Source organism: Manis javanica, chromosome 2 (genome assembly GCF_040802235.1).
Source record: "Manis javanica isolate MJ-LG chromosome 2, MJ_LKY, whole genome shotgun sequence".
NCBI classification, from domain to species: Eukaryota; Metazoa; Chordata; class Mammalia; order Pholidota; family Manidae; genus Manis; species Manis javanica.
Genome location: NC_133157.1, coordinates 1,390,698 through 1,418,340, shown reverse-complemented (window position 1 = coordinate 1,418,340; position 27,643 = coordinate 1,390,698). Strand labels below are relative to the sequence as shown.

General features: G+C 57.1%; 1 protein-coding gene across 5 annotated transcripts in view; it reads left to right on the top strand.

The window, feature by feature from the left end:
- Positions 1-27,643, top strand: part of NACC2 (NACC family member 2) — a 60,386-nt gene that overhangs the window by 22,068 nt on the left and 10,675 nt on the right. For 3 of the 5 annotated variants that reach the window (XM_037007658.2, XM_037007659.2, XM_037007661.2), the window contains one exon: positions 10,587-11,530. In XM_037007658.2, the coding sequence (XP_036863553.1) occupies positions 10,651-11,530 (880 nt within the window). In that variant the 5' untranslated portion in view covers positions 10,587-10,650. Of the gene's footprint in view, positions 1-9,201; positions 9,325-10,586; positions 11,531-27,643 lie in introns of those variants that run through there. The other 2 variants (XM_037007662.2, XM_037007660.2) reach the window with 2 other exon arrangements.

Here is a 27,643-nt window from a genome sequence, read left to right as displayed (position 1 = left end):
GCACGGCTGAGACCAGCCTAATGGTCCTCCGTGGCTGCTCATCCTGGTCTGCAGCACAGAAAGGGCCGGAGCCCAAACCTCAGGTTACACAGATACCTGTGCACCGATAGACCTGACCAACAGCCGGAAACAGAACAGTCCTGGTGGAAAACCCAATAAACACAGAGAAAGAGTCAGCAGAGGCCGAGGTCTGCTGTCTCTTGGGTCCATCCCGGGGATGGCACGCATGCCGGGAGGAGCTGGGCTGGCCAGCGTGAGCGGCTCTGCAGCTGAGCCATTGGGGGCCCGGTGGAGTCCTCACACAAATCAAAGCGAGTATGTGTTGACGTGGTACTGAGCTCGCAGTGAAGGAGCTGCTAGCAGGTTGCAAAGCTGGTTGGGAGGCACCGCAGGCCTCGAGGAAAGGAGAACCGCCATCTCCTGGGCTGGCCGGGCTAGGCCTGGACCTGTGGACGTCCTGCAGGATGAAGCCCTGCATCTTTGTCTAATGCTATGGAAAGAACCTTTGCATCTTTCCTGGGCAAAAATGAGCAAGTTGGTACATAACTTGGCAAAGCATGGGAAGAGAGTGAGTCAAAGGCTAGCCCTCCCAGACCGTTGCGGGGGACAGGCCTGTGCCCCCCAGGACACGAAGGAATGTGAGTCAGCAGTTGGCTTATTGCCAGGCATTGGTAACTGAGTGGTCTGCCTGCGTCTGAGCTGGTGGGTCTCGTGGGCTTGCTCCCCTCTCCAAGCCTGCCTGCTTGTAGGGCCTTGAGGGGCCTCCCATCCCCGGCCCTTTCCTGACCAGCTGGGGGCTGGGGAGACCTGAGGGATCTGGGGCTTCCCTGGCCCCTCTGTGGCAAGAGCAGCATGTCCGGTCCACCTGCCGTTCTCTGTCCTGCCTCCCTGCTCCTGGGGTTCAGCCCTCCCTCTGCCCCCAGCCTCTCCTGTAGGCTGAATTCCCAGCGGACCCCTCACCGGCCCAGGGTCCCCAGTGAGAGGCTGGCCCTGCAGCTGGGCCTGGTGAGCGTCAGCCTGAGTCCTGTGGTCTGCAGGGCAGGAAGGCCAGTGTCCAGCACATGGGAGCCTCCCCTCACAGTGCCCACTGTAGGTCCAAGGGCCTGGAGGGGCGCATGACCTGCCCGGCCTGGCAGGATGTGAGCTCACAGCTGTGGCTTCTGAGACCTCCGTGGGACTCTGGGGCGACCTCAGTGGGACTGGTGCACGGCAGTTGGGGCGGGGGCGGCCTGGGGAGGAGCCCAGCCCACTTGGTGCTGCTCGCTCTGCCCCGACCTCTGTGCCAGCCTTAGGATGCTGCGGTTCCATTGGGCCATGGCCCTCAGCTGACAGCCTGGCGTGAACAGTGTGACTGCAGGCCGAGGATCGGGATGTTAGACACACGCCCCTGCTCTTCCACATGTACAGACCCCTCGCCCACACAATCAGGGGCATGTGGGTCTGGGTGGGCTTTGAGGATGCCCTGGGGGAGGTTTTGGTGTGGGGTCCAGCTGGACACCCGGACAGCTGCACACTAAGCAGGTGGGGATGGGCGGCAGGGCTGGCGAGGACCTGCCCTGAGGCTTCCGTGGGGCTTCAGGGGACCTGGTGCCCACCCAGTTGCGTCTGCCGTGCTCACCAGCAGCCCCTGTCATGTTTTGTCCTCTGTCCTGACGTCCGTCCCCATGGAGGTGCGGCAAGCCTGCCAGATGAGCCCTTGGACTTGGAGGCCAACAGGCCTGGGCCTGATTCCTGGGGACCGCACCTAAGGCCTTTCACCCCTCACCTCGGCCCAGCAGCTTGCCCTGGGGCCTGGGGCCCTGACCCCTCCTGGTAGGAGCTCAGAGCCCCTCCTTCCTGGGCAAACTGGCTGGGCAGCCCTCTCCCTGGCCTCTGTTTCAGGGAAGTCAGTGTGTCCCCCCATTGGCTTGTGGGAGCCTCGAGAAGTGGTGGGGAGGTTCACAGCTGTGACCTCCCCAGGGCCAGGCATTGGCGAGGCCGGACCCCATCCCAGCCAGGCACCCCAGGGAGGAGGGGAGCAGGGCCTGCAGCTGTACCACCTTCCAGGAAGAACCACTGGGTGCTCGGTAATAGGTGTTCCCAGGCCCTAAAGCTGGCGCTAGTGTTCATCGGCTTTATTTTTCATATTAGTAATTACTTTTATGGCCCCGGCTGTAAGCCGCGGCCCGTGCTGGAGCGGTGCAGGACTCCGCCCTCCTCTCCTTTACACACCATGACGCCTCCGTGTGGCACAAGGGCTTTGGGGAGCGCTGGGTTTGTGGTTAAGATTCTCACACTGGAGCACGAGGACAATTATGTGTAGCTTTTATTCGGCCCCCAGGATTCTTACTGCATTATCCGTATTTCCTTTAATTTGTGGGATTTCTAGTAAATGGGCTTAAAAATAGCTCTGGGCATGATGCCAGGCAGATGCGGGCAGCAGGCATCTCTGTCTCCTCTAAAGGCAGAACAGGGTAGCCCCCGTGTCACTTGCGCCTGTGAGTCCCCTGAGATGGCCCCACCAGTGCACCCCAGGAGGAGCAGGGGTGTGCCAGCCCTGGGGCCCCAGCTCCTGGACTCCTGGGTCTTGGCTGCAGCTGGGGGCCAGGATCAGGGTGTTTGGGGTCTGATTGGAGGGAAGGAGGTGGGTGTACACAGCTGGGCTCTGATGGGGGCCGGGTTGGGCAGATGGCAGGTCACCTGCCATGGCTCCTGCAGCTGAGCCCACGGGGGTCCTGAGGTCTGTGTGTCGGATGCCCATTTGGCGCCCACTTGTGGGTGTTGGTGCCGTTCAGGGCACTGAACAGCCAGTGTGTCTTCTGCACCCTTCTCCCAGGCCCAGAACCTCCCGTTCTATAGGTCCCTTGGGTGCATCTCCCTGCAGATGGGGAGGGCAGTGCAGAGCCCCCACCCCCACCCCACCTCGCAGGGCTGAGCTGCTTTGGGGCTCAGGAGACCCGCCGTGCTGGGCCCTCCAGCCCCAGAGGCCAGGTGTTCTGCCAGGATCCCTGCTGTTCTCAGGCTGGGACATTGCCCCAGGGGTGGGGGCAGTTTTCCCTTTTCCACCATTCTCAGCTGCTGGGTGAGCCTTGCATTGTTCTGGACAGCTAAGCAGGTGGAGGGCTGGTGCCCAGCAGGACAGGAAATAAGGGCCAGTCCCCACCTGGGGACTGAACCACATGATGGGGGAGTTCCGAGAGCTGGGCACCTGTGTGGGGTGGTCACACAGTACCAGGAGCCCTCAGGAAGGAGATGGGACAGGCTGGCTGGCCCTGGGGAGGGGGTCCTCAGGTGCTGTGGGCAGCCCCCTGTGCTGCCCCCCGCCCCACACCAGCCTCTTCAGGGCCAGCATGGGTGAGGTGGGCTAGGCAAGTGGCCTGAGACCCCGCCCCCAGCTCTGGCCAGGGGGTTCCGTGGAGCTGGGCTGGCACGCTGTGGCCCCCATCTCTGCGTAATTGTACCCCCACCCCCAGCACTGATTTAGGATTTCTGTGCCTGTCTGATTTACATTCGATTTTTAAGTGTAATTAGAAATGCAGGGAGCTTTGTGTTACCTCGACTATTTATGGCTCAACATGCAGATGAGGAGAGCTGTGAATATTAAAGGCGGGGGTCCTTGGAGTCGCTGCTGCTAATGAGCTGGGTGCCACACAGGGCCTGGTGCGCTGGACTGCCCGGAGGCAGCGCCCGGCCGGGGAGCAGCCCTCGGGACCGGCTCTCCAGGCAGCCCCCCTCAGTGCCGAGCCTGGGCTGAGGGGAGACCCTGCTGCCGCCCGTGGGAGGAGGAGGGCATGCCGCACGCGGGGAGCTGGTTTCTGAAGTTATTAAACCGTGCCCAAGGGAGACACTCTTCAAGCTTACGGTATTTAAATTACAAATACGGGTGAGAGAGATTGTCGGCTCCGCTCAAAACACTGCTTAGTTCTTGGGAAATATTCTGGAGCCGTTCGGGCCGCCCTCAGGCCCCTGCCCTGGGTGACCGCTGTTCCCCGGCTTTAGCTTCATGCCCTGTGTTCGGCCCCCTGACCGCACACCCACATGGAAGTCAGAATATTCCCGAATGGAGAGTCAGGCTGACATGTTGATGGCGGGCTGTCCTGCCTGCTAGGTGGTAGAGTGTCAGGGGCCACAGGACGTGGGCTGGGCTGGACCACACAGACCCCTGGACTGCACCATCATCAGAGCCCCCTGTAGGCCACACGTTGTAGAACACAGGACCCGCTGTCCCTGGTGGGGTGTCTGGCCTGTCCTGGCCTGACCCCATGGTCCTGCCCTCAGGGTCTGGGGGTGGGTGTGCCTTGTGGCGGCCCTGATCTGGTGGAAGGAGCCTCTCTGAGGGCCAGTCCCGCGTCTGGCTCTCCTTGGGGTGGCAAGAGGACTGATAAGTGCACGTTCTGGCACACTGCCCTCCTCCACTTGAAAAAAAAAAAGCTTTCAGGCAAACACTGGTTACTGCAGTTAGAGCCGCATCACAGCCCCAGGCTGCGGTGCAGGCTTCCCGGGGGCCTGGGCCCCCACCCCTCGGCACTGGGACTCGAGTACAGTGGCTGAGGTGGGCATCATCTCCGCCGCAGTCCTGAGGACCTGGGCAGGAGCAGCCTCTGTTGCCCCTCTGTCCAGCGGGGTCGGTCCTCACTCTCCAGAGCTTGCCTGGGGTGATGTGTGCAGAGGAGGAAGCCGGGGAGGGTGGTGACAGTGTGCAGGGTGCAAGCTGGCTCTCGTGGGGCCTTAGTGCCCTGGAGGCGAGCACACAGTAGCTGGTGCCAGTGGCTGTTGGGGACCGGGGGTGGTGGGTGCGGCCGGGCCGGCTGGCCTTCCCGTCAGCCTCAAGGTGGTTCAGCCTTACTTTATGATGCATTGAAAGTCTAATGCAAACCTGAGACCCAAACCCATTGGTGCCTCGCCCAGCCCAGGAGATCTGCAGGGCTGCTTCACTGAGAATAGTGGGCACCTCAACCCCTGAGGGATCAGCCTTTGGGCCGCCCCCAGGCTCTCAGAAGAGCAGAGGGCACAGCCCAGCCAGGGCATTACCCAGATGGTGGCAGCAGGTTCCCTCGTGCAGGCCGGCAAGGAGCCTGTGCCGTGATTGAGGAGCGGAGGTGATTGCTCTGTGGGCCGCGGTCCAAAGTGAGCAGCCCGCCTGTCCACTGCCCCTCCTCTCTCTTAACAGCCTCCAGCGCACAGCCCGGCTGCACTCCTGACGCCCCGATGCGCGTGTGTTCTCGGAGCGACTTGCCTGCCTCTGCGAGACACCGTCTGGGGGATGTGGCCGCTGGGGCCTTGCACCAGACTCTAGAGCGCTCTGACTTTGGGGTGGTGTCCTTGTTACCAGGCTGGCTTCTCCTGAGCTGGCAGGGCTTGGCAGCTGGGCAGGGAGGAACTCCGATTGGGGCAGGCGAGGCAGGGTGGCCAGAGGGACCCCTGTCTCCCCGCCAGGGCGTTTCCGGATGCACCGGCCTTCCTCCTCCCCAGCTGGGGGTGTGTTTAACAGCTGTGTACTTGCTGAGGTCCAGACCTCTTATTAGATTGGCGAAATTAAATCTTGTGCAATAATTTTATTTAATTCCGTTTATCTCACCTTTCCGTCCCTTGCTGGTGTTGATCCTGCGGAAATTAAACATTGCATTCCTCTGCTGGTTCTGGGGCCTGGGGTCATGGGCACGTGGGGAGCAGTGGGGTCCCAGCTGGGCTTCTGTGGAACTCTGGCCAGGACCTGCGGACTGTGGAGCCGTGTCCTGGAAGCTGGCTTCTTCTGGGACTGCCCACCCTCTCCTGGCTCCCATGGGAGGCCCTCGGTGTGTTTCTGGTATCTGCGGAGACCCTGCTCCCCCAGGTGCTTGGCGCAGGGACCCAGCTGCACTTTGAGTCCAGCATGGCTGGCCCTGGCCTGGCGTCCCCCCCGAGAACCTGGACTCGTTGGCATCTTACCTGGGCCCTAGGGCCTGAGGCCCCGGTCACTCCCTCAGACCTTGTGTGGGGGAGTGTCTGCAGATCTTGGGGCCACTTCTCCTCCGTGTCCACCTTTGGCTATGCTGCCTGCGGGGGGTGGGGAGGAGCTGTTGACAGCCTTAACCCCAGGGCCTGCCTGGATCCCCCCTGTTCCCAAGGGAGGGTCCACAGAGAAGACCCCCCTGGCTGCCCACAGTTTCTCATTGTGGGGGAGGGAGTGTGTATGTCTTGGAGTCTGTGTTAGGTGGGGAATGCCTGAGGCTGCCACAGCCACAGGGACTGGATTCTGGCTTTGTGGCATCAGCAGGGGTTCCCCAAAGTGGATTCCATTCTGAAGGGTGTTATGTGGAGGAGGGTTCTGTGGTACAATGGCTTTGAGGATGGCCAAGGTGAGCAAAGTTAGGGATCTCTGATCTGATCTCTGATCCTGGCTCTTCAGAACCTTCTGGAAGCCAGTGGGCATGGCAGATCAAGCTGTGGAAGGAAACAGAACAGGTATTGCTTGGGAAGCAGGGGGTGAGGGAGCAGGCTCAGGGAGGTGGTCCCGGTGGGGCTGGCCCGCTTCAGGGAGAGGCGAGGAGGCTGATTCAGCCCAGCCCCTGGCGCATCCCCCTCTGGCCATCGCACGCAGGGCGGCTCCTGGTTTGTTTTGCAGCCCTGGATGCATAAACCAAGCCTTTATTTTATTCTTCTCTCCTGAAGTTCGGCTTTGTTTTGTCCAGCTGAGGTTTCTAAGAAAGCAACCTAAAACCAGCTTGTGCTGGCGCTCATAGGCTGCGGGGTGGCGGCCTCACCTGAGAAGGTGGCTTGAGGACACGGCGACTGTTGTCCTAGGTCCCCAGGGACCAGACAGCCCGTCACCTTTCAGGAGAATAATGGGCCTCCTCTGGGTGAGCAGTCTGGACCCCCAGCTGTAGGTCTCCGGCCTCTGAAGTGTGGACTCTGGCTGAGGCTGGCGGAGGCTGACAGAGACACCCACCTGGACCTCTGCTCTGCCCTCCTCCCAGGTCTCAGCGGGTGAGAGTCCCCGGTGCAGCTTACCTGGGGCGAGGTGTGCCGGCCTTGAGCTGAGGGGCCTTACTGATATTGGGCTCTGTGGTGACCTTCTGAGGTTGCCTGACCCCTAATTGACAGGCGTGCATACAGATGTGCAGTCATTTGCTGAGGCCTGGCTTGTACACCAAGTGGCTGGTGCCAGGCGTGGCACGTGGGGTGGTGCCTGGCAGGACCCAGATTTGAACCATACTGACAGGCCCACGGTTGGAAGGCATACAGGCCCTGAGGACCTCACATTGTCCCCTCCTGTCAGCTAGGACCTGTGGCTGGGTGGGCACATGATGCTGCGTCCCCTTGTCTTGGGGCCATTGGGTTTTTCTGTTTGCTCCAGGAAAAGGGGACCACTGGGATGACATAGCCCAGTCTGGGGACCCCACGGCTTCTGGCAGGAGATTCCCCAAGGCCAGGCCTCTCGGGTCCAGATAAAGGTGGGCTGGTGGGCCTGCTGCCACCCGGGGCAGCAGGGAACAGCAGTGCTCCAGCCACAGCAGGGGCTGTCCGCGGCCCCGCGCAGCTTCCCAGAGGCAGTCAGGGCCGACGCCGAGGGTATGGTGCCCTAGGCCTGGCCCTGAAGCCTGCTCCACTGCTGACCAGGCTCGGCCAGCAGCCCCTCTGTGCTCAGCATGCTCGGGCACCCGCTGGACCTGCGCTCGTTTCATTTGACCTGCTGGTGGGTAGAGGCCGAGCCCCGGTTTGAAGCCCAAGCCCAGGTTTGAAGCCCGCCTGGTGTGGGGTGGGGCTTGGGCAGGAGGCCCGGCCCCCAGGTGCCCAGAGCGGCCGGTGGGGACCGTTGCTGTCAGTGCTCCAATCGCAGTCATCGCCCTGTGTGGGGGGCACAGAGCCACCTGCGGATCGCACCTCCGGCCCTGCTCACACCTGGGCTTCTTCCCACTCCCGTTCAGGGACTTTTTATCTGGTCTCAGATGCTGAGTCCCTGTTGCGTGAATGGGGAGGCGCCAGATGGCCCTTTCTTCCCTCTGGCTGCTGTGGGGAGGAGGCGGGGGGAGTTGCTGCCTGTGGCCCAGCCTCTCCCGGCTCCAGCCGCCAGTTGTCAGGTGAGGGGGTAGTGCTGGGTGCTGTGGGGGACAGACTGGCCCTCTGCAGATTTGCCCCTTCTTGTAGGCTGAGTGTGCTTCTCTCAGGCCTCAGTTGGTGCCAGGAGGGGAAACTGAGGCTGGGCAGGCCAGTGGTTTGGCCCCAGGCCCACACAGTCCATCAGGTGGAGGCGGGAGCCTAGAACAAGGTGCTGTCCTCTGGAGCAGGACAGGTGGTGCGGGGCAGAGCTGCCCCCTCCCCAGGGAAGGCTCAGGAGAGGTCAGCCCCCTGGAGCCCCCCAGGGCAGCTCAGCCGCTTTTGTTACCTGGGGGTGCTGCTGGGCTGGCCCGTGAGGGGCTGGGCTAGCCCTGCAGGGGCTCCTGGCTGCCCGCCTCTGCCTCCATGGGCCTGGCCCCACTGGGCTCTCAACGTTGCTTTTTCACAAAGGAGCGGACGCAGATTGGAGGGTTGGGGACAGGGTGGCTTCCCTGGGCGAGATGGGGGTGTCTGGTTGGACTGGTTGGGCCTGCTGCTGTGGGACCCCAAGGAGAAGGAGGGGGCACTGTGGGCGGGGTGCCCGGTGCCCATGGGCCCTGGACCTCTGCCTTGCCCATCCATTTCTGGGCCGCCTCTTCTCTTTCTGTCTCATTTTCTCATCTCCCTCCCCCTCCCCCCACCACCCTTGCGCCCCCTTGCCCCTCCCCAAAGGAGTTGGGCGGCTCTGCCAGCCCCGCAGACTGTTTGGAATAGTTTAGATGCTTTGACACTCGCCTGTACTGGATGGCAGGGCGGCAGTTTACTGGGTAATTCATATGCAAAACTGCACTATAAATTTCCAGGCTGTCTCAGTTGCCGTGGCACCACGAAGCATTGCTCCGCGTACAGTACAGTATTTCTGCCATCTTTGTTTGCATTGCAGTGAGTCATCAAAAGTCTGTCTTGTACCAACACCCGGAGCCGTGCATTCCTCTGGCACCAACACTCCACTGTTTTTAAAGCTGGGGCTGGGAGCTGGCATTTACTTCAGCTCCCAAATCAAAGGCGGCTATTCATTCCCGAGAGCTGCCTGAATGTCCGTCTGCATCCGGCCTCTTCATTGAGATGCTGTGTGCTGCCCCGGAGAGCTGGGCTGGGTGCAGCTGAGCTGCGGCCGCTGAGCCCAGCGCCGAGACTCTCTGCCCCCCCCTCCCGGCTCCCCACCCCAAGGGCTCCCGCTCCGTTTGCTGCATTCCCGGAGCAGCTGGCGAGCCTGCCCCTGCCAGGCTGAGCAGGCAGTTGCCGGGCCACTGGCAGCAGCGGCCGAAGGTAGGTCTCCCCCGCTGGCCGGTGCCACCCGGCCGGACTGGCAACTTCTCCGCAGCGGGGGCATTGCGGGCTCTCCTGCGGACGGCCGCCCATCTGCCCAACTCCTGTTGCCGGGGTCCCGGTGCTCCGCCTTCCTTTGCCCCTCCCGCCTGCCCGGTGCCTCTGCGGCCGCCTGCACTTTCCTCCACGGGACAGAGCGGCCCTTTGTGCGGCACTGGCTCGCAGAGTTGGGCTAGCGCCTTCTCGGGCTCCTCCGTTCTTGGCCCCCATCTCTGATCGGGCATCGGATCCACCTTGTGGGAGCCCCGTCCCCAGCCTAGGGGGTGCCCGGCAGCATTGGGAGCCCTCCTGGTCCCTCCCCCCAATCTCCCCATGACCCCTTTCGTCACCTGGGCTGGGAATGAGCCAGCAGCGATTGGCCGGCTTTGGAAGCTGGGGGACTGGGAGGGTGTGTGGTGGGGCTGCGGCAGGCTCCCGACTCCTGGTCCAGCCAGGTCCCTTCCGGCAGCTCTCGGGGTCCTGGGGGAGCCCCTGTGGTGCGGGACGTCCTCTGCCGGGAGGGGGCAGGGGTGGCAGAGACCTTTTGGACCTGCTGGGTTCTCCTGGATTCTGCTCACTTGCCAGGGCTCCCCCACCCCTTGCCCACCTCTGCAGGGGGCCAAGGGGGCCGGTGGCTTCTGGGCCACTGGGCAGAGCTGCCCGCTTGCCGGCCCTTGGCATGCTGTTCTGAGGGAGAAGAGGGAAAACAAACCAGAAACCAGAGCCTTGAGAGACCCCCGGAGGACTTCCTTGCTCTGGGCCCCTGTGCTAACTTTTTTCCCTGGGAGAAGAGTTGTGCAGGCGGGGGCCTGCTGCCCCAGCCCCTCCCAGCCGCCACGGGGTGAGCTGCCCTGGCCCTGCCCTTCCACCCATCCGTCCTTTCCCAGCCCTGCTGTGGGGCTGCTGAGACAGGGTGTCCCCTGGCCCCGAGGGCTCAAGCTCTCTGTGGGGGGCTCAGTGGGGAATGCATCTCAGGGCTGCCAGCATCCTGTGCTATGCTGGCCAAGTGCTGAGCCGGGGTCCGCCAGAGCAGGTCGGCCCCAAGACCTCCTCTGGGTTGTTCAGGCTTTGGGGGACAGTAGTAGAGGAGGCCATGAGTGAGCCTGGCAGAGCGCTTCTCCACAGCCCTCCGTGGGTGGGACGTGGAGCTTGGCCCTTAGCGGGCGGGCCGCGGGCCACCCGGGACACTGACCGCAGTGTCTCCCGCACCCTCTTTTCCACAGATGTGCCCCGCTTGGGCCGCCCCGTGCTGAGAGTCCGAGGCGCGCCCGCTGGCACCCGCCCGCCATGTCCCAGATGCTGCACATCGAGATCCCCAACTTCGGGAACACTGTGCTCGGCTGCCTCAACGAGCAGCGTCTGCTGGGCCTGTACTGTGATGTGTCCATCGTGGTCAAGGGCCAGGCCTTTAAGGCCCACCGGGCCGTCCTGGCCGCCAGCAGCCTCTACTTCCGCGACCTGTTCAGTGGCAATAGCAAGAGTGCCTTCGAGCTGCCGGGCACGGTGCCGCCCGCCTGCTTCCAGCAGATCCTGTCCTTCTGTTACACGGGCAGGCTGACCATGGCGGCCAGCGAGCAGCTCGTGGTCATGTACACGGCCGGCTTCCTGCAGATCCAGCACATCGTGGAGCGCGGCACGGACCTCATGTTCAAGGTCAGCTCGCCCCACTGCGACTCACAGACCGCCGTGATCGAGGATGCCAGCCCCGAGCCCCAGAGCCCCTGCACCCAGCTGCAGCCAGCCGCCGCGCCCCCTTATGTGTCCCCCTCCGTGCCCATCCCGCTGCTGACCCGAGTGAAGCACGAGGCCGTGGAGCTGCCACCCGCTGCCGGCCTGGGCCTGGCCCCCAAGCGCCCACTAGAGACGGGGCCCCGGGATGGCGCCACTGTGCTGGCGGGTGCTGGGGCGGTGGCGGGCGCGGCCCCTCTCAAGCTGCCCCGGGTTTCCTACTACGGGGTGCCCAGTCTGGCCGCCCTCATCCCCAGCACCCAGCCGGTGCCCTACTCCCAGGGGGAGCGGACCAGTCCGGGGGCCAGCAGCCTGCCCACCACCGACAGCCCGACCTCCTACCACAACGAGGAGGATGAGGAGGAGGATGAGGCCTACGACACCATGGCGGAGGAGCAGTATGGCCAGATGTACATCAGGGCCGCCGGCAGCTACGCAGGTAACGGCGGTGGGAGCCTGGCCCCGTGCTGCTGCCGCGGCCGCCCGCCGATGGGCAGGGGCGCAGCCTAGGTCCTGTGTGCATGCCGAGGCGGACCTGACCCTTGCCCTGTGGCGCTCACCGCCTGGCTGGGACGTCAGGGGCCGGGACAGCCCAGTAGGCCGCTGTGCTGGTGTACAGCTGGGGGGGACCCCAGCCCAGGCGGGACGAGCTAGCAGGAGCAGGGCCCAAGTCAGTCTCGGGGGCCTCAGCTGAGGACTGGAAACTCGACACTGGGTGAGATGAGGGGCCCTCTCGCGGGAAAGGGTTCAGCCGAGTGAAAGCTCGCTGGAAGCTGCAGTGGGTGTAGGACGGCCCGGGGGAGGGACCTGCCTGAGGCCCCGTGTCCCTCTCTGTGAAGTGCCTGGCACTCTGAGGGGCCCAGCAGGTCTGTCTTGATTACCTTTGACCTCAGCCCTTTCTCTGCCCATGTGGTTTGCCTTCCCTCTAACCGTCCGTGAAGCCAGAGAGTACCTCGGGCCCGCCCGTTCTGCCCTGGCCAGCACCGAGGGACGGGCCAGAAAGTGCCTGTTGAGCTGCATGAGCTGCCCCCCACCCTTATTTTTTCAGGGGGGCTGCCTAATTGGGACGTATAAACCCAGGCTGCCCTAGCCTGAGAAGCCTGGTGTCACAGACTACATCACAGGGCCTGAGACGCTTCGGGATTTGCTGGGCAGAGGGTCCCACAGCTAGACCCCACATCAGGTGCCCCCTGCCTTCTGTGTTCCCCGAAAGCTGGCCATGCGCCTAGACCTGCTGCCTGCCTGGTTTGCATGCAGAACCCGTGTCCAGTGGACAGAATGAAGACATGGTGCTGGCAGGAAGTGACGCCCCAGGCTGGGGGCCTTGGGGAAGCTGGGTCCCCAGATGGCTGAGGTCTGGAGGGCTAGGTCTCGGCCTTTGGCCACTCAGCCTGGGTCTGTCTCAGAGCTAGCTGTATGGACTAATATCTGCGAGATTTCCACAGGACACTGGCAGGCAGATCACCCTTTTTAGTGGTAGAAGGAAGAGATAGGCCAGTGTTGCCGATGCCAAGAAACCTGTAGGCTCCAGCTCGGCCCTAGGGAGGGCCCGCTGGGCTCAGGCCTCGCAGGGACCTCAGGGAACCTGTCCTGCCATGTGCTGTTTCCTCTGCTGTCTGCTGTTGGCCACTGGGGAGGTGGGGGAACGGTGCTCCCAGGCCGCAGTGGCCCAGGACAGACCCCCACAGTCCCTGGACAGGGCTCTGGAGAGGTCAAGGCAGCAGAATCTGCCAAGGGCCCAGGGTCGGGGACTGCCTGCTGGTGGCCCTCGATGGTGCACCGTGGAGCCAGGAGAGGTCCCTGTGCTCCAGGCGCCTCCCTGGGGTCCTTTCTGTGTGGCCGGCTCCTTGGGAGGGGCTTTGGGCCTTCGCATGGCTGGAAGAGTGACGGCCTGGACGGACAGGCGTTGGGTCATCGGTGCGGATGTGTGCCAAAGCCCGGCTGAGTGCGCCTGCCCCTCACCTGGACAGTGACCCACCTGTGCCCTCAGGTCTCCAAGGAGCCAGTGGGACGGGGCTGTGGAATGGCCAGGGCGGAGTTGGGAGGCAAGGCTGCCCTGAGCTGCCCCACTGTCTTCACTGTGACTGGGCTTCTCACCAGCCTCCCACTCCCCTGCCCTCAGACAAGGTGCAGGGTCCTGCTGAGGCTGGGGGCACAGGTCCCGCCAAGGCTGTGCGCCTGCGGGGTCCACCATGCCTTGGTGACAGGAGGGAGTCCTGTGGCCATCAGAGCCCCTTGCCCCACCTCGCCGGGGTATTGGAGGTAGGATGGGGTGGTGGGAAGCTGGGAGCCCCAGGGGGCAGCAGGGCGAGGGGGTCAGCCCCGCCTCCAGCCGGCCCAGGATGCCGCAGTCTGGGCTTTCTCCTCGGTGAGCCTGTAAGTGGGACAGGGAGGGGGGGGTGTGAGTTCTTGGTTAGAATCTAGGTTATTGGCAGTGACGTCGCTGGCTGTCGCCCAGCGCTGGGCGTGCTGGGCAGAGGGCATGGGGGAGGGGGTCGTGGAGGCGAGCAGGCACAGGAGGCTATCCCCAAAAGGCTGGCCGCCCCTCGGGTGTTGGCTCCCTTACCCCGGGCCACCTCAGTGGCTACAGGGGGCTGGGCAGGGCTCTCGGAGCAGGTGGAATCTGGAATGTTCTCTGATGCACCCCTGGGGTGTAAGGAAGCTTGGGAGGCCCTTTTCCTTCCTGACCTGAGGTTCCCCACCTGCCAACAGAGAGGTTGGCCTGAGCAACCTTCTGGGGTCTCTGGCTGGTGCTCTTTATGCAGGAAAGCACGGGGTGCCCACCAATGAACTCCGTCTCCCTCCTCACGCCCACGAGGCACCGTGCGGCCCCCGTGAGGTGGGCCTCTGGCTCTGGGACTCAGGGCGTTAACTGTTACGGATGAAGGCGGCTGGCTGTCGCCCCCCTGCCACAGCCCCCGTCTGTTTCCACCCCGTGCACCCTCTGTTCCTCTGGGTCCCTTCTCCTCGTTCTCTGGTGGAGGCGGAGTAGGGACCCCCGGGTGGTCTCTAGTTTGTGGCTCTTAGGCAGGTCCTGAGTGGGGATCAGTGGGGCGAGCCCACCCAACACTCTGCCCCACCTTCCAGTAGGCTTGCCCTGCCTGGTCTCAGGGCTGGGTGCCCTCTGCCTGCAGGGTGTGGCACGGGGCCAGGTCCCCTCGGGGGCTTTGTGAAGCCGCTGCTCTGGCCTTGAGGGTCAGAGGGTGTCTGCATGTCAGCTGCCCTGCTGGGGTGAGGGGCCTTCCCAGTCAAGGCGGGGAGAGTGGGGGGCGCTGTGTTGGTCTAGTGGGGTGGGTGAGTCTGAGGGCCGTAAGGGGTCTGCTCCCGGGCTCCACCAACCACGCTCCTTGGACACTGACCAAGTTTTCAGTGGTGGCTGGAGTGGCCTCTGTCACCCCAGCCCGGATGATAGCGAGGCAGGACAGGAACCCCTGGGCCCCAGGAGTGAGGGCCGGGCAGGCTGTGCCAACAGGGCCGGTGGGGGGGAGAGGTGTCTCGGTGCCAGCCTGGGGCTCCGCCCCTTTCTCTGTTGAGTAGGGAGGGCGCCACCCCTGGGCAGGCCACTGCACCCTGGGCCAGCGTACTGAGCACCTTGAGCGGCAGGCCCAGCCCATCCTTGACGCAGGCAGATGTTACCCCCGTGGGTGTCTGAGACAAAGGCACCCCTCGGTGTTGATGCACCAGCCGTGTGTCACCATGTTAACCCTTCCCAGGAGGGGCCCCTGTGGGTGCTTTGCTGGTGGCCCTGGGTGGCCTACTGGGGGCAGGCTCTGGCGTGTGCAGCACCCATGTTCCCGGGCTCTGCCTGCTCCTACGGAAGCTGCAGATGACTCCTGCCTGCACTGGAAGGACAGGCTCCTGGGCCAGCCCTGCACCTCGCCGGGTGCTTCCAGCATGGCCCATGAAGTCATCACTGCTGCCGTCCCATCCTATGGATGGGCCGAGGCTCAGGCCTGGCCTGCAGGTATCCCCCTGTCCACCACAGCACGGTGCCCTTCTGCAGGCTCCTGCCCAGCATCCAGAGCTCAAGGGCTGCCACTTGGGGGTCCCACACAGCAGGGAGAGAGCTGCATGTGCTCTACACAGTCTGACGTACCAGGGCACAGGTGATGAGTTTGGTGGTGGCAGCCCAGTCAAGTGCCATGGCACAGTCAGGACGCAGACCCTTTAACCCCAGCGTGTCCCTGGGTCCTTCCCACCTGGCCCTGGGCCCCTGGCCCCACCTACTGTTTTCTGTCCCTGTAGCTTTGCCTTTTCTAAGTCTCTGGAAATGCAGCCATACAGAATGGAGTCTTTTATTTTCCACCTTTTTCACTCCGTGTTTTGAGATCCGTGCACGTGGTTCTAAGGGCTAGTCCCCAGTTCCCTTGGTTGCTGACATCCTCCTACGCCGTGGACAGGTATTAGGGCTTTTACGTATCTCTGTGTTCAGTTTGCATCTGTGTTTGTGAAGGTTAATTATCTGTAGTTTTCTTATACTGTCTTTGGTTTCGGTGTCAGGAAAATGCCAACCTTATGGTCCCTTCTTTGTTTTCTGGAAGACTTTATGTAAGTTTAATGTGATTTCATCAGGTCCTATTACCCAACGACCAGACAGGGTTTATCCCAGGAATGCAAGGGCAGCGCAGCATTTGCGAATTGACTGATGAAATTACACCACCTTAGTAAAATGAAGGAGAGAATCCACATAATCATTTTGATAGGGGAAGAAAAAACATTTGACGAAGTTCGAACCCCATTCACAATAAAAAAAAAAAAAATTCATTCACCACTGATGCCTCCTGGGTCTGCATTGTTTTGTTGTTGTGAATTGTGGGAAGTTTTTGATCACAAATTTCTCATTACTTTAGATATAGAACTAATCAGATTTCTCTTTGTTCCAGCCATGGTAATTTGTATTGTTCATGGGATTTATCCATTTCTGAAGTATACTTTGATATTAATAGAGACAGTGTAGCTTTCTTGTGTGCAGTGTTTGTGTGCTGTTGTTCTTTACATCTTTCTGCGGTTAACCTGCCAGTGTGTTAAAGTGCATTTCCTCGAGACTGCACGTGGCTGAGACTGGAGCACGAGACCAGCTGCATAATGGAGATATGGGACTGTTTCCTCACCCTGAAAACTTCCCTGCCTCCTAACTCCTGGGACTACGGATCTGTTTCAGGCATAGGGATCCTGCTGTCTACCTTTTTAGTCACAGTGTTCTAGACCATTTGTGCTCTTGTATGAACCCCTCGTTCATTCTTTATTGCTGCATAGTATTCCGTGTGTGCCCACACCACAGTTCATTTTTCCATTTGCCAGTTAGAGGACATTTAGGCTGTTTCTAGTTCTTAGTAACCATGGATTAAGCGGCTGCAAAGATGTGCGTACAGGTTTTTGCATGCCCTGTGGGGTTCATTTCTCTTGGGTGACTTAACCTAAAAGTGAAACTGCAGGTCACTTGGTGAGTACATTGAACTGTAAGAAATCGGTCAAACTCTTGTCCAAACTAGTTTTGTCATTTTACACTGCGACCAGCAGCGAACTGTCCCATGTTCCCACCAGCACTTGGTTTTGTCTTTCTTTAAAAGTCATTCTTGAAGGTCTGAAATAGTATTTTCACTGATTTTAATTTGTATTTTTCTAAGGTCTAATGATGTTGAACATGTCTCGTATGTATTTGTCATCTTTTATCGACTCTGGTCCAAGTGCCTCTGAATCTTTTGCCCTTTTTATTGGGTGAGTATTAAGCGTACAGAGTATTGCTGAGTATCGTGCATCACTTACATACTCTGGAGAGAAGGCCGTCCTGTGTCGGGTGTGCCGCTCATACACATTTTCTCCCAGACTGTCTTTTCATTCTTACACATCGGGCTTTTGGCGTTGCATTTAGTCTTTATCTAACAAGATAAGAAGAATTTTTTCTCCTTTTCTTGTGGATGTTTTATGGCCATGGGTTTTATATGTCGCCTACGGCTCATTTTGAGTTAATGTTTGAGGTATGAGTTAAGATTCCTTTTGTTTTTTCTTCCATTTGAATGTCCAATTTTCTTTCGAAGAAATTTTAAATATGGAAAAGAGCCCTCTGATACTTACCTACATCTTTAAGTCCAGTTCTTCATGTTGTGTAGATTGGTGTTTCCATCTGATTTCATTTTCCTTCTGTTGGAAGAATTTCCTTTAACATTTCTTACAGTCCTAGTGATGGACTAGTGATGAATTCTGAGAAATTATAAAGGGTCTTTCTGTCACCTTTTTAAAAAATTTGCCTGATTGAAGTATAATTTATGTACAACAAAACCTGTTTTCATTGTGCAATTGTCACCTTCATTTTTGAAGGGTATTTTGACTGGGTATAGAATTCTAGACTTATTATTATTATTATTAATTTCCTTTCAGTAAAGGGTATCCTCCTGTCTTCTGAATTGCATTCTTTTTTCAGGGGAAATCGTAGTCATTCTCTGCGCTCCTCTGTACGGATTGTACCTTTACAGGCTGCTTTTATCTCTGGTTGTTAGCCATTTGATTACCATGTACCATTGTGTAGTTTTCTTTGTGTTTATTCGGCTTAGGTTTTGTTGAGCTTTTTGGACATGTGTGTTGATGCCCTTATTTCTTCAAACATGTTTGGGCCTCTCCCCCCAGAACTTGAACTAAACACGTTTTTACCCCCAGGATCACGGAGACCTCATTTTTTCATTTCTCTTTAGCCTTTTTCCTCTCTAGGCTTTAGATTGAATCGTTTGTGTTGTCATTTCTTCATGTTCATTGATCTTCTGCAGTTCCATTTTGTTTTTACGTATACTTTCCATCTCTCCACTCACTGAGTTCCGTTTTTTACATCGCTGAAGAAGTTCTGATCATGTTTACAGCAGCTGGTGTTAAGGCCTTGGCCGGTGCCGTCCTTGTTTCGCCTGATTGGTTTCTACCAATGGATTTTTCTCCTTAGGATTGCCTTTTTGTGGTTCTTCGTGTATCTACTAATTTTTTAGTGGATACGGGACATTGTGCAGGGTACACTGTCGAGCACCTGAAGTTTCCCGTGCTGAGTCCCACAGTGCGGCTAAGTGAATTCCCTGACGAGAATGATGTTGAGCCCCTTTTCACAGTCTCAGCCACTTGGACGGCCTCGCTCGTGAGGCGCCTGTTCGATCCTGGCCTGCCTGTTGGTCGTGTGAGTTGTCTTCTTTTCCCACATCTCATGAGTTTTGTGTACTCTAAATAGGCCTCTTTTGCCAGACCTATATTTCATGAATATGTTCTCCCATGCTGTAACTTGCCTTTTCATTTTCTTAATGTAATTTTGGTGAAGTTTATTTTTTCTTTATCAATAGCAGATCTTTACTTTTGCTTAGGGAGATCTCTCTTTACACCTAGATCATTGTGACGTTCCTCTATGTATGCTTTTTTTTTTAAAAAAAAAGAAAAGCAACTTTGATTTGAAATTATTTTAAATTTATAGAAATGTTTCAAGATAAATACAAAGAATTCCTGCCTACCCTTCACTGAGACTCACTAACTAGTAAGAATTTGCCACATTTGCTTTATCATCCTTTTTGTCTTTACACATACAGGGTTTTTTTGTTTTGTTTTTCTGAACCATTTGGGAGCGAGTTGAAGATAGTGTCCTCCTTTACCCCAAGATACCGAGCATCTCTTACAAGCCAAGACATTCTCTTTCATAAACACAGTACAGTGTTAAGACTTAGGAAATTCGATTTTGACACAGGACTGTCATGTAGTTTACAGTTCATGTGTCCGTGTCCCCAGTCATCTCTGTTGTCCTTTATAGCAATGCCGTGTTCTTCCTGATCCAGTGTTGAGTTCCGAGCCATATGTTGCCTTCAGTGGTTATCCTCTTTGGCCCCTTCATTCTGGAACAGTTTCTCAGCTGCTCTCCTTCATGACCCTTTCCTCTCTGAGGAGTACAGTGTAATTATATTGTAGCTGTCCCCATGCTTGGGTCTGTCTCATTTTGCTCATGACTGGATTCAGGTTGAGCATTTCTGCTGGGATCCCAGGCGGTGGTGCTGCGTCCTCAGCGAGTTGTATCAGGAGGCACATGGCGCACTTGGCTGTGTTTGCAGTGTTGCCTTTCATCGCTTGACTGTGGTGACCTCGGCATCATCAGCTCCTCACCCGCCACGTGTCCTAGTCACTGATGATTTTTGCCAGGATCGATCACTCTGATGGGTGCGGAATGGTTATTTCTGACCCCATAGCTCCTGCTTTTATGGGTTGGTGTTCTCGTGGGGAAGGGCTTCCCTCTGCCCCCCGACTTCCTTGCTCCATTCTGTCACTGACTGCTATTATTTATTTAGCATTAGTATAACTGGTTTTTTTTTTTTTTAAGCATTTCCATACTGTCCTGTTAAGCAGAACATTCCAGGCTAATCTTATACATTTTGTTCCCAGCCTAGGAATCAGCTGTTTCTTGTTTTAGTGGGGTTCAGTGGTATTTAGAAACCAAGATCTTGGCAACAGGTTCGCTTCATGTTGCTGGGGTGTTCTTGTAGCCTTTTATCAGTCTGAGCTAGGAATTACATATGTAAAAATCATGAGTCCGTGCCAGTATCTCCAGATGTGATTCAGCACCCTGGGGGCCTTCCCTACATCTGCTCTTCCCCATGACAGGCAAGGTTCTGACTCCTGCTTCCGTATTACAGGTGTTCACGTCTGCAGCGTATCTGGAATTGACTTTCTTCGACGCAGTGTGATGTAGAGCCCGAGATTCACGTCCTTCCCGTGTAACTTTCCAGTTGATCTACACTTTCCATCGAGCTCGTCCACCCACCGTGGCACTGGGGTGTCCCGTCCCCTCTGTTTATTAGAGACATCTGTAAAATGTGTGATTCTGTCTGAACTCTATTCTTTGTCAGCTTCTTTGCGTCCCCTGTGCCAGGACAGATCCTCTTAATTCCAACCCAGTGCAGCTCTCGGGTTTCTTCTCACAGTGGACATGCCTTGGCCATCTTTATGTGCCTTTCAGGGTCAGATTGTCAAGTGCCACACAAATACCTGCTGGGATTTGGCTGGGACTTCATCGACTCTCTGGCTCCATCTGGGGTGAACTGATGGGTAGCCTTATAATATTGGGTGTATCCCTCTGTTTACTTACATCTTCAGTTTTTCTTGGGAGTATTTTGTAAAAGGATTTCTGCATTCTTTTATTAGATTGATTCCTTGAAGTCAGTTTTTCTGTTTTAATCTACATGGTATTTAATTTCTATCTTTTATTGTTGCTAGTACCGGGAAACAAAGTCGATTATTAAAAACAACCAATCTGGCCACCTGGCTCAATCATCCTTGTAGTTTACCTGCAGATTCCTTCGGATTTTCTCTCTACACAGTCATGGTATCTGCTAACAGTGGCAGTTTTCTTTCTTTCGTCTGCTTTATCCCATTTGCCTTCTTGCCCGAGTGTCCTGGCCAGAACTTCCTACCCACCCTTGACTCATTTCCAAAGTCAGGAAAAGCTTTCAGTATTTCATCTTTAGTAGGCTATTTGCTCTGGGCCTTTTTGTGATACACTTTATCAGACTGAGGAATTTCCTTTTCCTAACAGTTTATAAATAAATGTTGAGTTTTCACAAAAGCTCTTTCTCTAAAGTTGAGGTGGCGGCATGGTCTCCTCTTCTGGTTAATGTTGTGAGCTACACTGAGTGCCTTTTCAAATAGTACAGAAACCTGCCTTCCTGGAATGAGTGCAGCCTACTGGTGATGGAGCCTCTGGATTCAGCTTCCTTGTTCTGTCCCTCTGCGTGGCTCTCCTGAGGTGTCAGGTCCTCCTGTGTTAGAGGCCTGGAAGGGGGCCTGAGGCAGGGAAGGCTGTGGAAGGCCTGGTGTCCAGCAGTTGCTAAATAGAGGGAACACTCTCCCTGGCCAGAACCTGAGCAGGCATCAGGGCTCTGCAGAGGGTGCCCCCCTCCCACACTTGTCCTGAGTTCCAGCCTCAACGTAGGGAAGCCTACTGAAGGCCTCCCCCGCCTCTCCCCACCCCACACCCAGCACACTGAGTGTGGGCGCTGGTGAAGACACCTCAGAGGAGGCAGGGGGTCAGAAGAAGGGCCTGGACGGCAGTGGAAGCCCAGTGGTTTATCAGCTCAGTGACTGGCCACCAGCAGTGTGGGTTGAACGGTGCTTTTCTGATCTGCTGATACTTTCTTGAGGACTTTTGCCACCATGTGGATGAGGCGGCTTACCCTCTAAATTTCCTTTAATGTCTTAAGTTCTGCTGTCAAGTTTATCTGGCCTCCTAAAATGAATTTCCCTTTGTTTTTTATGATCTGGAAGACTTTGTGTATGACTGGGCCATTTCTGCCTTCAGCGTGGGAAACCCTTCACAGGTGGGCCGCTGGGGTCCGGAGGCTTTTGCAGGAAGGACGGGCCAGGGGGCCTCTTCCTTTCCCATCAGGTGTGGTCCGCTGGGCTTCTTTGTAGGTTTGTCAGCTTTGTCCACTTCCAGACTTACTGGTGTGAGTTTGTTCCTATTGTTCTCTTAATGTTTGTCACAGGAGTGGCAAATTGTGACATGGAGCATGCCTGTCCCATGGCCTGTTTTTGTACAGCCCACAAATAAAGGATGCTGTTTATGGTTTTAAAGAAAGAAAAAAAAGAACAACGAAGAAGGATGTGCCCCAGGAGCCAGACATGCTTGGGTGTCCCCAGATGGCCTGAGGCATTTGTCTGGCGCTTTGTGTTAGAAGGTGTTGGCTGACCGCTGTTCTGCGGGCTGTGCCGCGCTGCACGGGGACCTCACTGCCATGAATTTGTGCCTTTTGCCCCATTTTGTCTTCGTTCAGACTCGCTAGACATGTTCCATTACATCGGTCTTTTTCAAAGAACCAAACTTGGGGATTTTTTCTCTGTCACATAAACTTGCATATATTTTAATTTCAGTTCGCTTCTGCCTCCTCCGGCTTTAATTTGCTATTCTTTTCCTAGTTTTTGACATGGCTCTTTAGACCGTTGATTTCTCAGCCCTGTAAGATACATGCAGGCAGGGCTGTCCATTTACTGCTCAGCCTGGCTCCATTCTATCCAACACATGTCACGTTTTCATTGTCATTCAGTTAAAAATAGATTCAAACGTATGAATGGTTTCTTTTTTCCTTGACACTTGAGTAGTATAGTGGTGTGCTGCTTAATTCCCAAACATGTCTTGGGTTTTCTGGTCTTTCTGTGAAAAGTTCTGAATTACACTATGTAAGAATTCGTCCACCATGCAAGAACTTGTTCGTTATGCTTCAGAAGATTGGAGACTGACAAGAATTAGGCTTGAGATGGATTAATGATTGTGCATTGAGCGTTGACCCCCCTATACTGAATTTTATCGTTGTTAACAACCATTTGATCAATAAATATAAGAGAGGCCCTCTCAAAAAAAAAAAAAAGTTCTGAATTAAATTCCCTGTGGTCTTAGAAGGTATTCAGACCACTTCGTGGCTCTGAGACTCACTTTACCCCATGGTGCATGTGCACCGCAGACAACTCTGTGTTGCTCAGCCGTATAAGCTGCCCCAATACAGTAAAATCTCTTGCTCTTTTACATTTGTTTTTATCTTTTGTTGGCTGAGGAGATGGTGCTCCAGTCTCCAGGTATGGCGGCTGTAGATCTGCCCATTTCTCCATAGCCTCTGCCAGTTGCTCTGAGGGTGTGATTTGGGGCAGTCATTGCCGTGGGCTGGGCCTGCCGCTGCCCCGGTCCGCTTCCCGCCACGGGACTTTCTGCTGAGCCCGAGGGGCGCCTCTTGCTGTGAGCCTGCGTGGTCTGCATGGCCGCCGGCTGCTGTGGGCTTCGCCTCCAGCCCTTTTCTGTCCCTTTCAGATGGTCTCTCGGGCTTTGTCATTTTATCCAACCTTAAACTTTCTTCGTCAGAGTGCCGGTCATCCCGGGTGATGGTGGCCACCTTTGGGTCTCCTCTGCCACGGCAGAAACAGTTTCCCCTTCGTGCCTCTGAGCTTCGGTGTCTCTGTTCCCCTTCTCTCTGGTGAGTCGTCCGTTGTATTGTGTGATTCCCCTTCCCCACCTGGGAGTGTGCACACGGCTCACTGCGGGGCTGGTTGCGGGGCTGGCGGCTCCAGCATCCCTACTGACCTTGAGTCGTCCTTACCCGAGACCTGCCTGCCTCTGCCCCCACCTTCAACACCAGCTCCGTGCGTCCCCTCCCCCAGGCCTGTGTGGATTCGTTCTGCGGACGTTGTCAGCCCCGCCGCTGAGCCTCTTGTTTTAAATAGTCGTGTTTATATTTATCTGCACGTTTATTTTCTCCGCTTGTCACTTATTCCCGCTCCTCCCTCTCGCGCTTGTCTGGGAGGACTTTCTCCGTGCGGCATCGTGTCTTTGATCAGTTTGGATCTGGGCCACCATGCCTCCCCTACACGCCCTCCTCTCCTGCTGGGCGCCAGCTTTTGCCACACCCCGCGTGGCCTGTGCGATTAGTTCTGTTTTCCAACTTTGCAATTTCTTTTTTCTTTTTCTGCTAAGATCTGGATATTTAGCACTGAGTTATTTTCCAGTTTACAAATCTCATCTGCTCTATTTGACTTCCTCCTAAACCCATCCTGTTTCTAGGACTTGATCCTTTTTGCAGATTCTAGTTTTCTGGTGAAACTCTCTACCTACCCTCCTTGCACAGGGTAGGAGCACCTAATGCAAAGTCAGTATCTGCCTGCTGTGGATCACCTGTGGGTCTGGGATGATGTCTCATAGTCCTGGTGATTTTTTATTGGAAGGTGGACATTGTATGGACACATGTTCGCGAGCTCTAAGCAGCGCTGCTCCACAAAGGGTCTGGGGCTGTCGTCCGAGGTCTGCAGCGCAGGATTTGGTCAAGTGACGCCATGACTGCCCAGAGTGAGTCAGGCTGGGTGCTCCTGGGTCGCCCTGTTCCCGGACCATCGCTGTTTCTGGGTTGCAGCTGGAAGCACCCCCTCCTCGGCAGGCCCTGTAATCCAGGGTTTGTGCAGCCCGTATGTGAGATGCCAAACTCCTGACTCAGTTTTTTTACTTTCTTGGCCTTTTCGTTTTTCTGAAACTGGTTCCATGCACATGCTGCCCAGTGGCCAGCAAACACGTTGAAGGAAAGGAGGGTGCTCACGCCCAGGGTGCCAGCCAGTTCTGGGGCCGTGGCCTTTGGGCGTCTGCAGGTCTGGGCCCTGCCGCCCCTTTCTGCTCAGCCCCACGGCGGCCATTGCTCTCCCCAGGCCTGGCCCCAAAAGTCCAGGCAGCTTTCTTTTAACACACGGATTGCTCAGCATTGTTGCCGAGGAGGGCCTAGTCCACGGTGGGTGCTCTGGGGTATTTTACAAGTTAAATGCTCTGACTTTTGTAGGGCTAATGTATCTCATCACCTTGGAGAACACAGATTCATACAGTGGCAGGTGGTTCCCATCCACCCGCTGGCCTCCCCATTTCCAGGGCCGCTCAGCCGGCTGGGCGTTTGGTACACGCACAGAGTGTGCATGCACGGGTGTGTGCACGCTTACACACTTCCCTTCCCAGTGGTGTTTCATGGCGACTGGTGTCACTGGACATAGTGGCCTGGTCTGTGCAGCCTATCTACAGGGGACAGGGAGGCTGCGTGTGTATTGAGCACAGCGCCAGATGGCCTGAGGAATTGACGCTGGGCGGAGAGCTGAAAGGGATGTGGTCAGGTTGGCAGTAAGACCCCCTGCTGGGATAGGGTTGGAAGACCAGTTCGAGCCATGTGGGGTCTCCCAGGGCCAGACTTGGCCTGGGAGAGAAAACAGCAGAACCCACTGGGCCTGGGCAGGGGTGGCGGGAGCCTGGAGCTGGCTGGGGCAGGCTGAGTGTGTGGGGAGATGCCCAGAGGGAGTTCGGAGTGTTCTGAGTGGGCCCTGTGGGCCTGGGGACCATCCGTGGTCCTGGGGGCCTTCCGTTCAGGAGTTGCCCTGGGTGCCCCTCTGGGGTGCTGGGCTGATCTCGAAGCCACGTCTTTCCCGGCAGCTGTGTCTGTGCCTCGTATGGGACCCTGAGAGGCCCGCCGGCCCCTCTCTGTCTCGGCTCCCGAGCAGCCCTGGGCAGCTGGTGTTTCCACGTAGGTCACCCCCAACTCCGGGCCTGGGGCTCCTTTTTCCACCTTTATTTTTCTTCTTTCCTGGCTTTCCCTACCACACTTCTGTTATTTTGTACCCAACAAACCATACTTCATTGGTTCTGAGATGCATTTTGTCCCCGCGATTTAGCATCTGGGGCGTGTCTTACAGTAGGTGGTGTACTGCCTTCTGCTGGTGGCCTTTCCGTCTTTGGGGGCGTAAGGGAAGCCAGCCATGATGACCCCTAGCCTCTGGTGCCTCCTACGCCCCATCTGCCCCGCCTGGACCAGGGGCGCCTGCAGGAACCGCCACCTGCTCTGCTCCTGGGATCTGACACAGTGTGTTCAGATGGAGGGATGCCCTTCACGGAGTGGTGGTGCCGAGCTCCGGCTGCAGCGATGGCAAGGGTCTGCCTGCAGTGTGTGCACAGTGGAGCTGAGCAGAAAGGCGCCAGGGAGGGTCGGGGCAGCCCACTGCACGCGGGGGCTGTGGCCTGAACCTTTGTGGTACAGAACGGTCCACCCCAGGGCTCTGCCATGCTGCCCTGGACGGTCACCCTGCACCCAACCCCTGGCAGCCACGGGATTCTCTTCCTCATAGTTTTGTCTTTTGGAGAATGTCATGCAAGTGGACTCGTCCAGTGTGTGGCCATCAGAGACTGGCCCCTTCTGTGGGCACAGTGGGCCAGGGTCCCACTGTGGTTGGCCAGCCTTCCCCTTTGCTGCTCGGCAGCAGTCCAGCTGTGGACAGCCCACGTGCCGTCTGCTGGCCGGTGGCAGGCCTGTGGGTTGTCTCCAGAGTGGGGCCCTTGCTAACAGGGCAGGTGCGAGCACTCCCCAGCTGGGGAACAAGTGGACGCCTTCTTCCCCGTGCCTGTTGGGTGGGTGCCCAGCTGTGGGATTGCCAGTCACACGGCAGGTGGTACTTAGCTTTACAGAAACTGCCAGCAGTTCAGAGGCCTGTGCCCTCCACACCCTCCCCTCTGAGGACAAGACTCCCACTTGGTCCACGTCCTTACCAGCACTTGGTGTGGTTGGGGTTTGGGGGTTTAGCTATTCTGATAAATCTGTAGTGGGGTCCCATCGTTTTAATTGGCGTTTCCCTAATGGCTGATGATGTAGAGCATCTTTTCCTGGGTGACTTCATCATCTGATAACACTCGGGTGAGGTATCTGTTCAGATCTTTCTCCCATTTTTTCAAATCGGTTGGTTCGTTTTTCTCACTGTGGAGTTCTAAGAACTCCCTGTGTATCTTCGATGCAAGTCCCGGGTCAGACTGGTGATTTACAGGCCCTCCCCTCAGCTAGCTTCTCCTTTCATTTTGGTGAAACCCCGTTTACCGGTTCATTCTTTTAGGGTTATGCATTTGGGGTCATGAACCCAAGGTCACCAAGTTTTTTTCCCTTTTCTTTTCACAGTCATGTGGCTCTATGTCCTGCATTAGGCCCATGATACCCATTCTCTCCATTTTTGTGTAAGGGGTGAGGTTTAAAGCCAAGGGTGATTTTGCTCTTGTGTTGTGCCCGTGTGTGCCCAGCTGCCGGGCGCCGTCTGTGGGAAGGCCGTCCCTTCCTGCCTGGAGTGGCCTGTGCACCTTTGTGAAGATCGGCCAGGCACACCTGTGTGGCTCTGTTTCTGGGCGCTGAGCCGTGTCTCCGTCCACCTGCACCTCAGAGGCGTTTCGGCAGCTTTGCAGGCCAAGTCAAACAGCATGATTCAGCATTTTTCCTTCTGTTTGGTTTTAAGTGGCATTTTTCTGTATAATTAAGGAACAGGGTTCATTTTCACATTCTGTCGTCTGAACAAATGGCATGCACTTCTGCACAGTCAGCGTCACCTTCTCTGTGCCCCCAGCCCCACTGCCCAACCTCAGCAGGGCCCCGCTGTGGCTGACCAGGGTGGCTGTGTCCCCCGCAGTGGCCGTGCACACTGGCGGGGTCCCTGAGGGTAGGGTCGCCTCTGCTCTCTGGTGGTGCCACCGGGGTGGTTCCCAGGGGCCGCCTTCTAGACATCTGGGGCCTCCTGACACGGCAGCATCTGGGGGCAGGCGTCTTAGTGTCTTTTGCTTGGGGAGAGGATCCATTCTTTCTTTGGAGCCCAAGTAAGTGACCCACAGGAGGCTGAGAAAGTTGAGAGGCTGAGGCCAGTGGGACCCTCCCAGTTGCTCTCCGGGTCTGTCCCGCCTGCCCCATCCTGCCACCCATTTTTCCCCCCCCAGTTTTATTGAGAACTAATTGACATCCATCACTGAGCTTCAGGCGTCCAGCAGGAAGGCCCAACTTACATGTATTGTGAAATGAGTAGTTGACACCCGCTATCTCGGGTGGACCCGTTCGTTCTTTTAGGAAGTTGCGATACTGTGGTAGAACACGTGGGATGTGAGGTCTGCCACCCTAGCCTTCCTGCATGAGCTGTTGAGGGGTGTGAGCACAGTCACGTTGTGCGGCCGCCGCCACCCTCCTCTCCAGAACTTTCCAATCTCCCCAGCCTCAGACTCGGCCCCTGTTAAGCACTC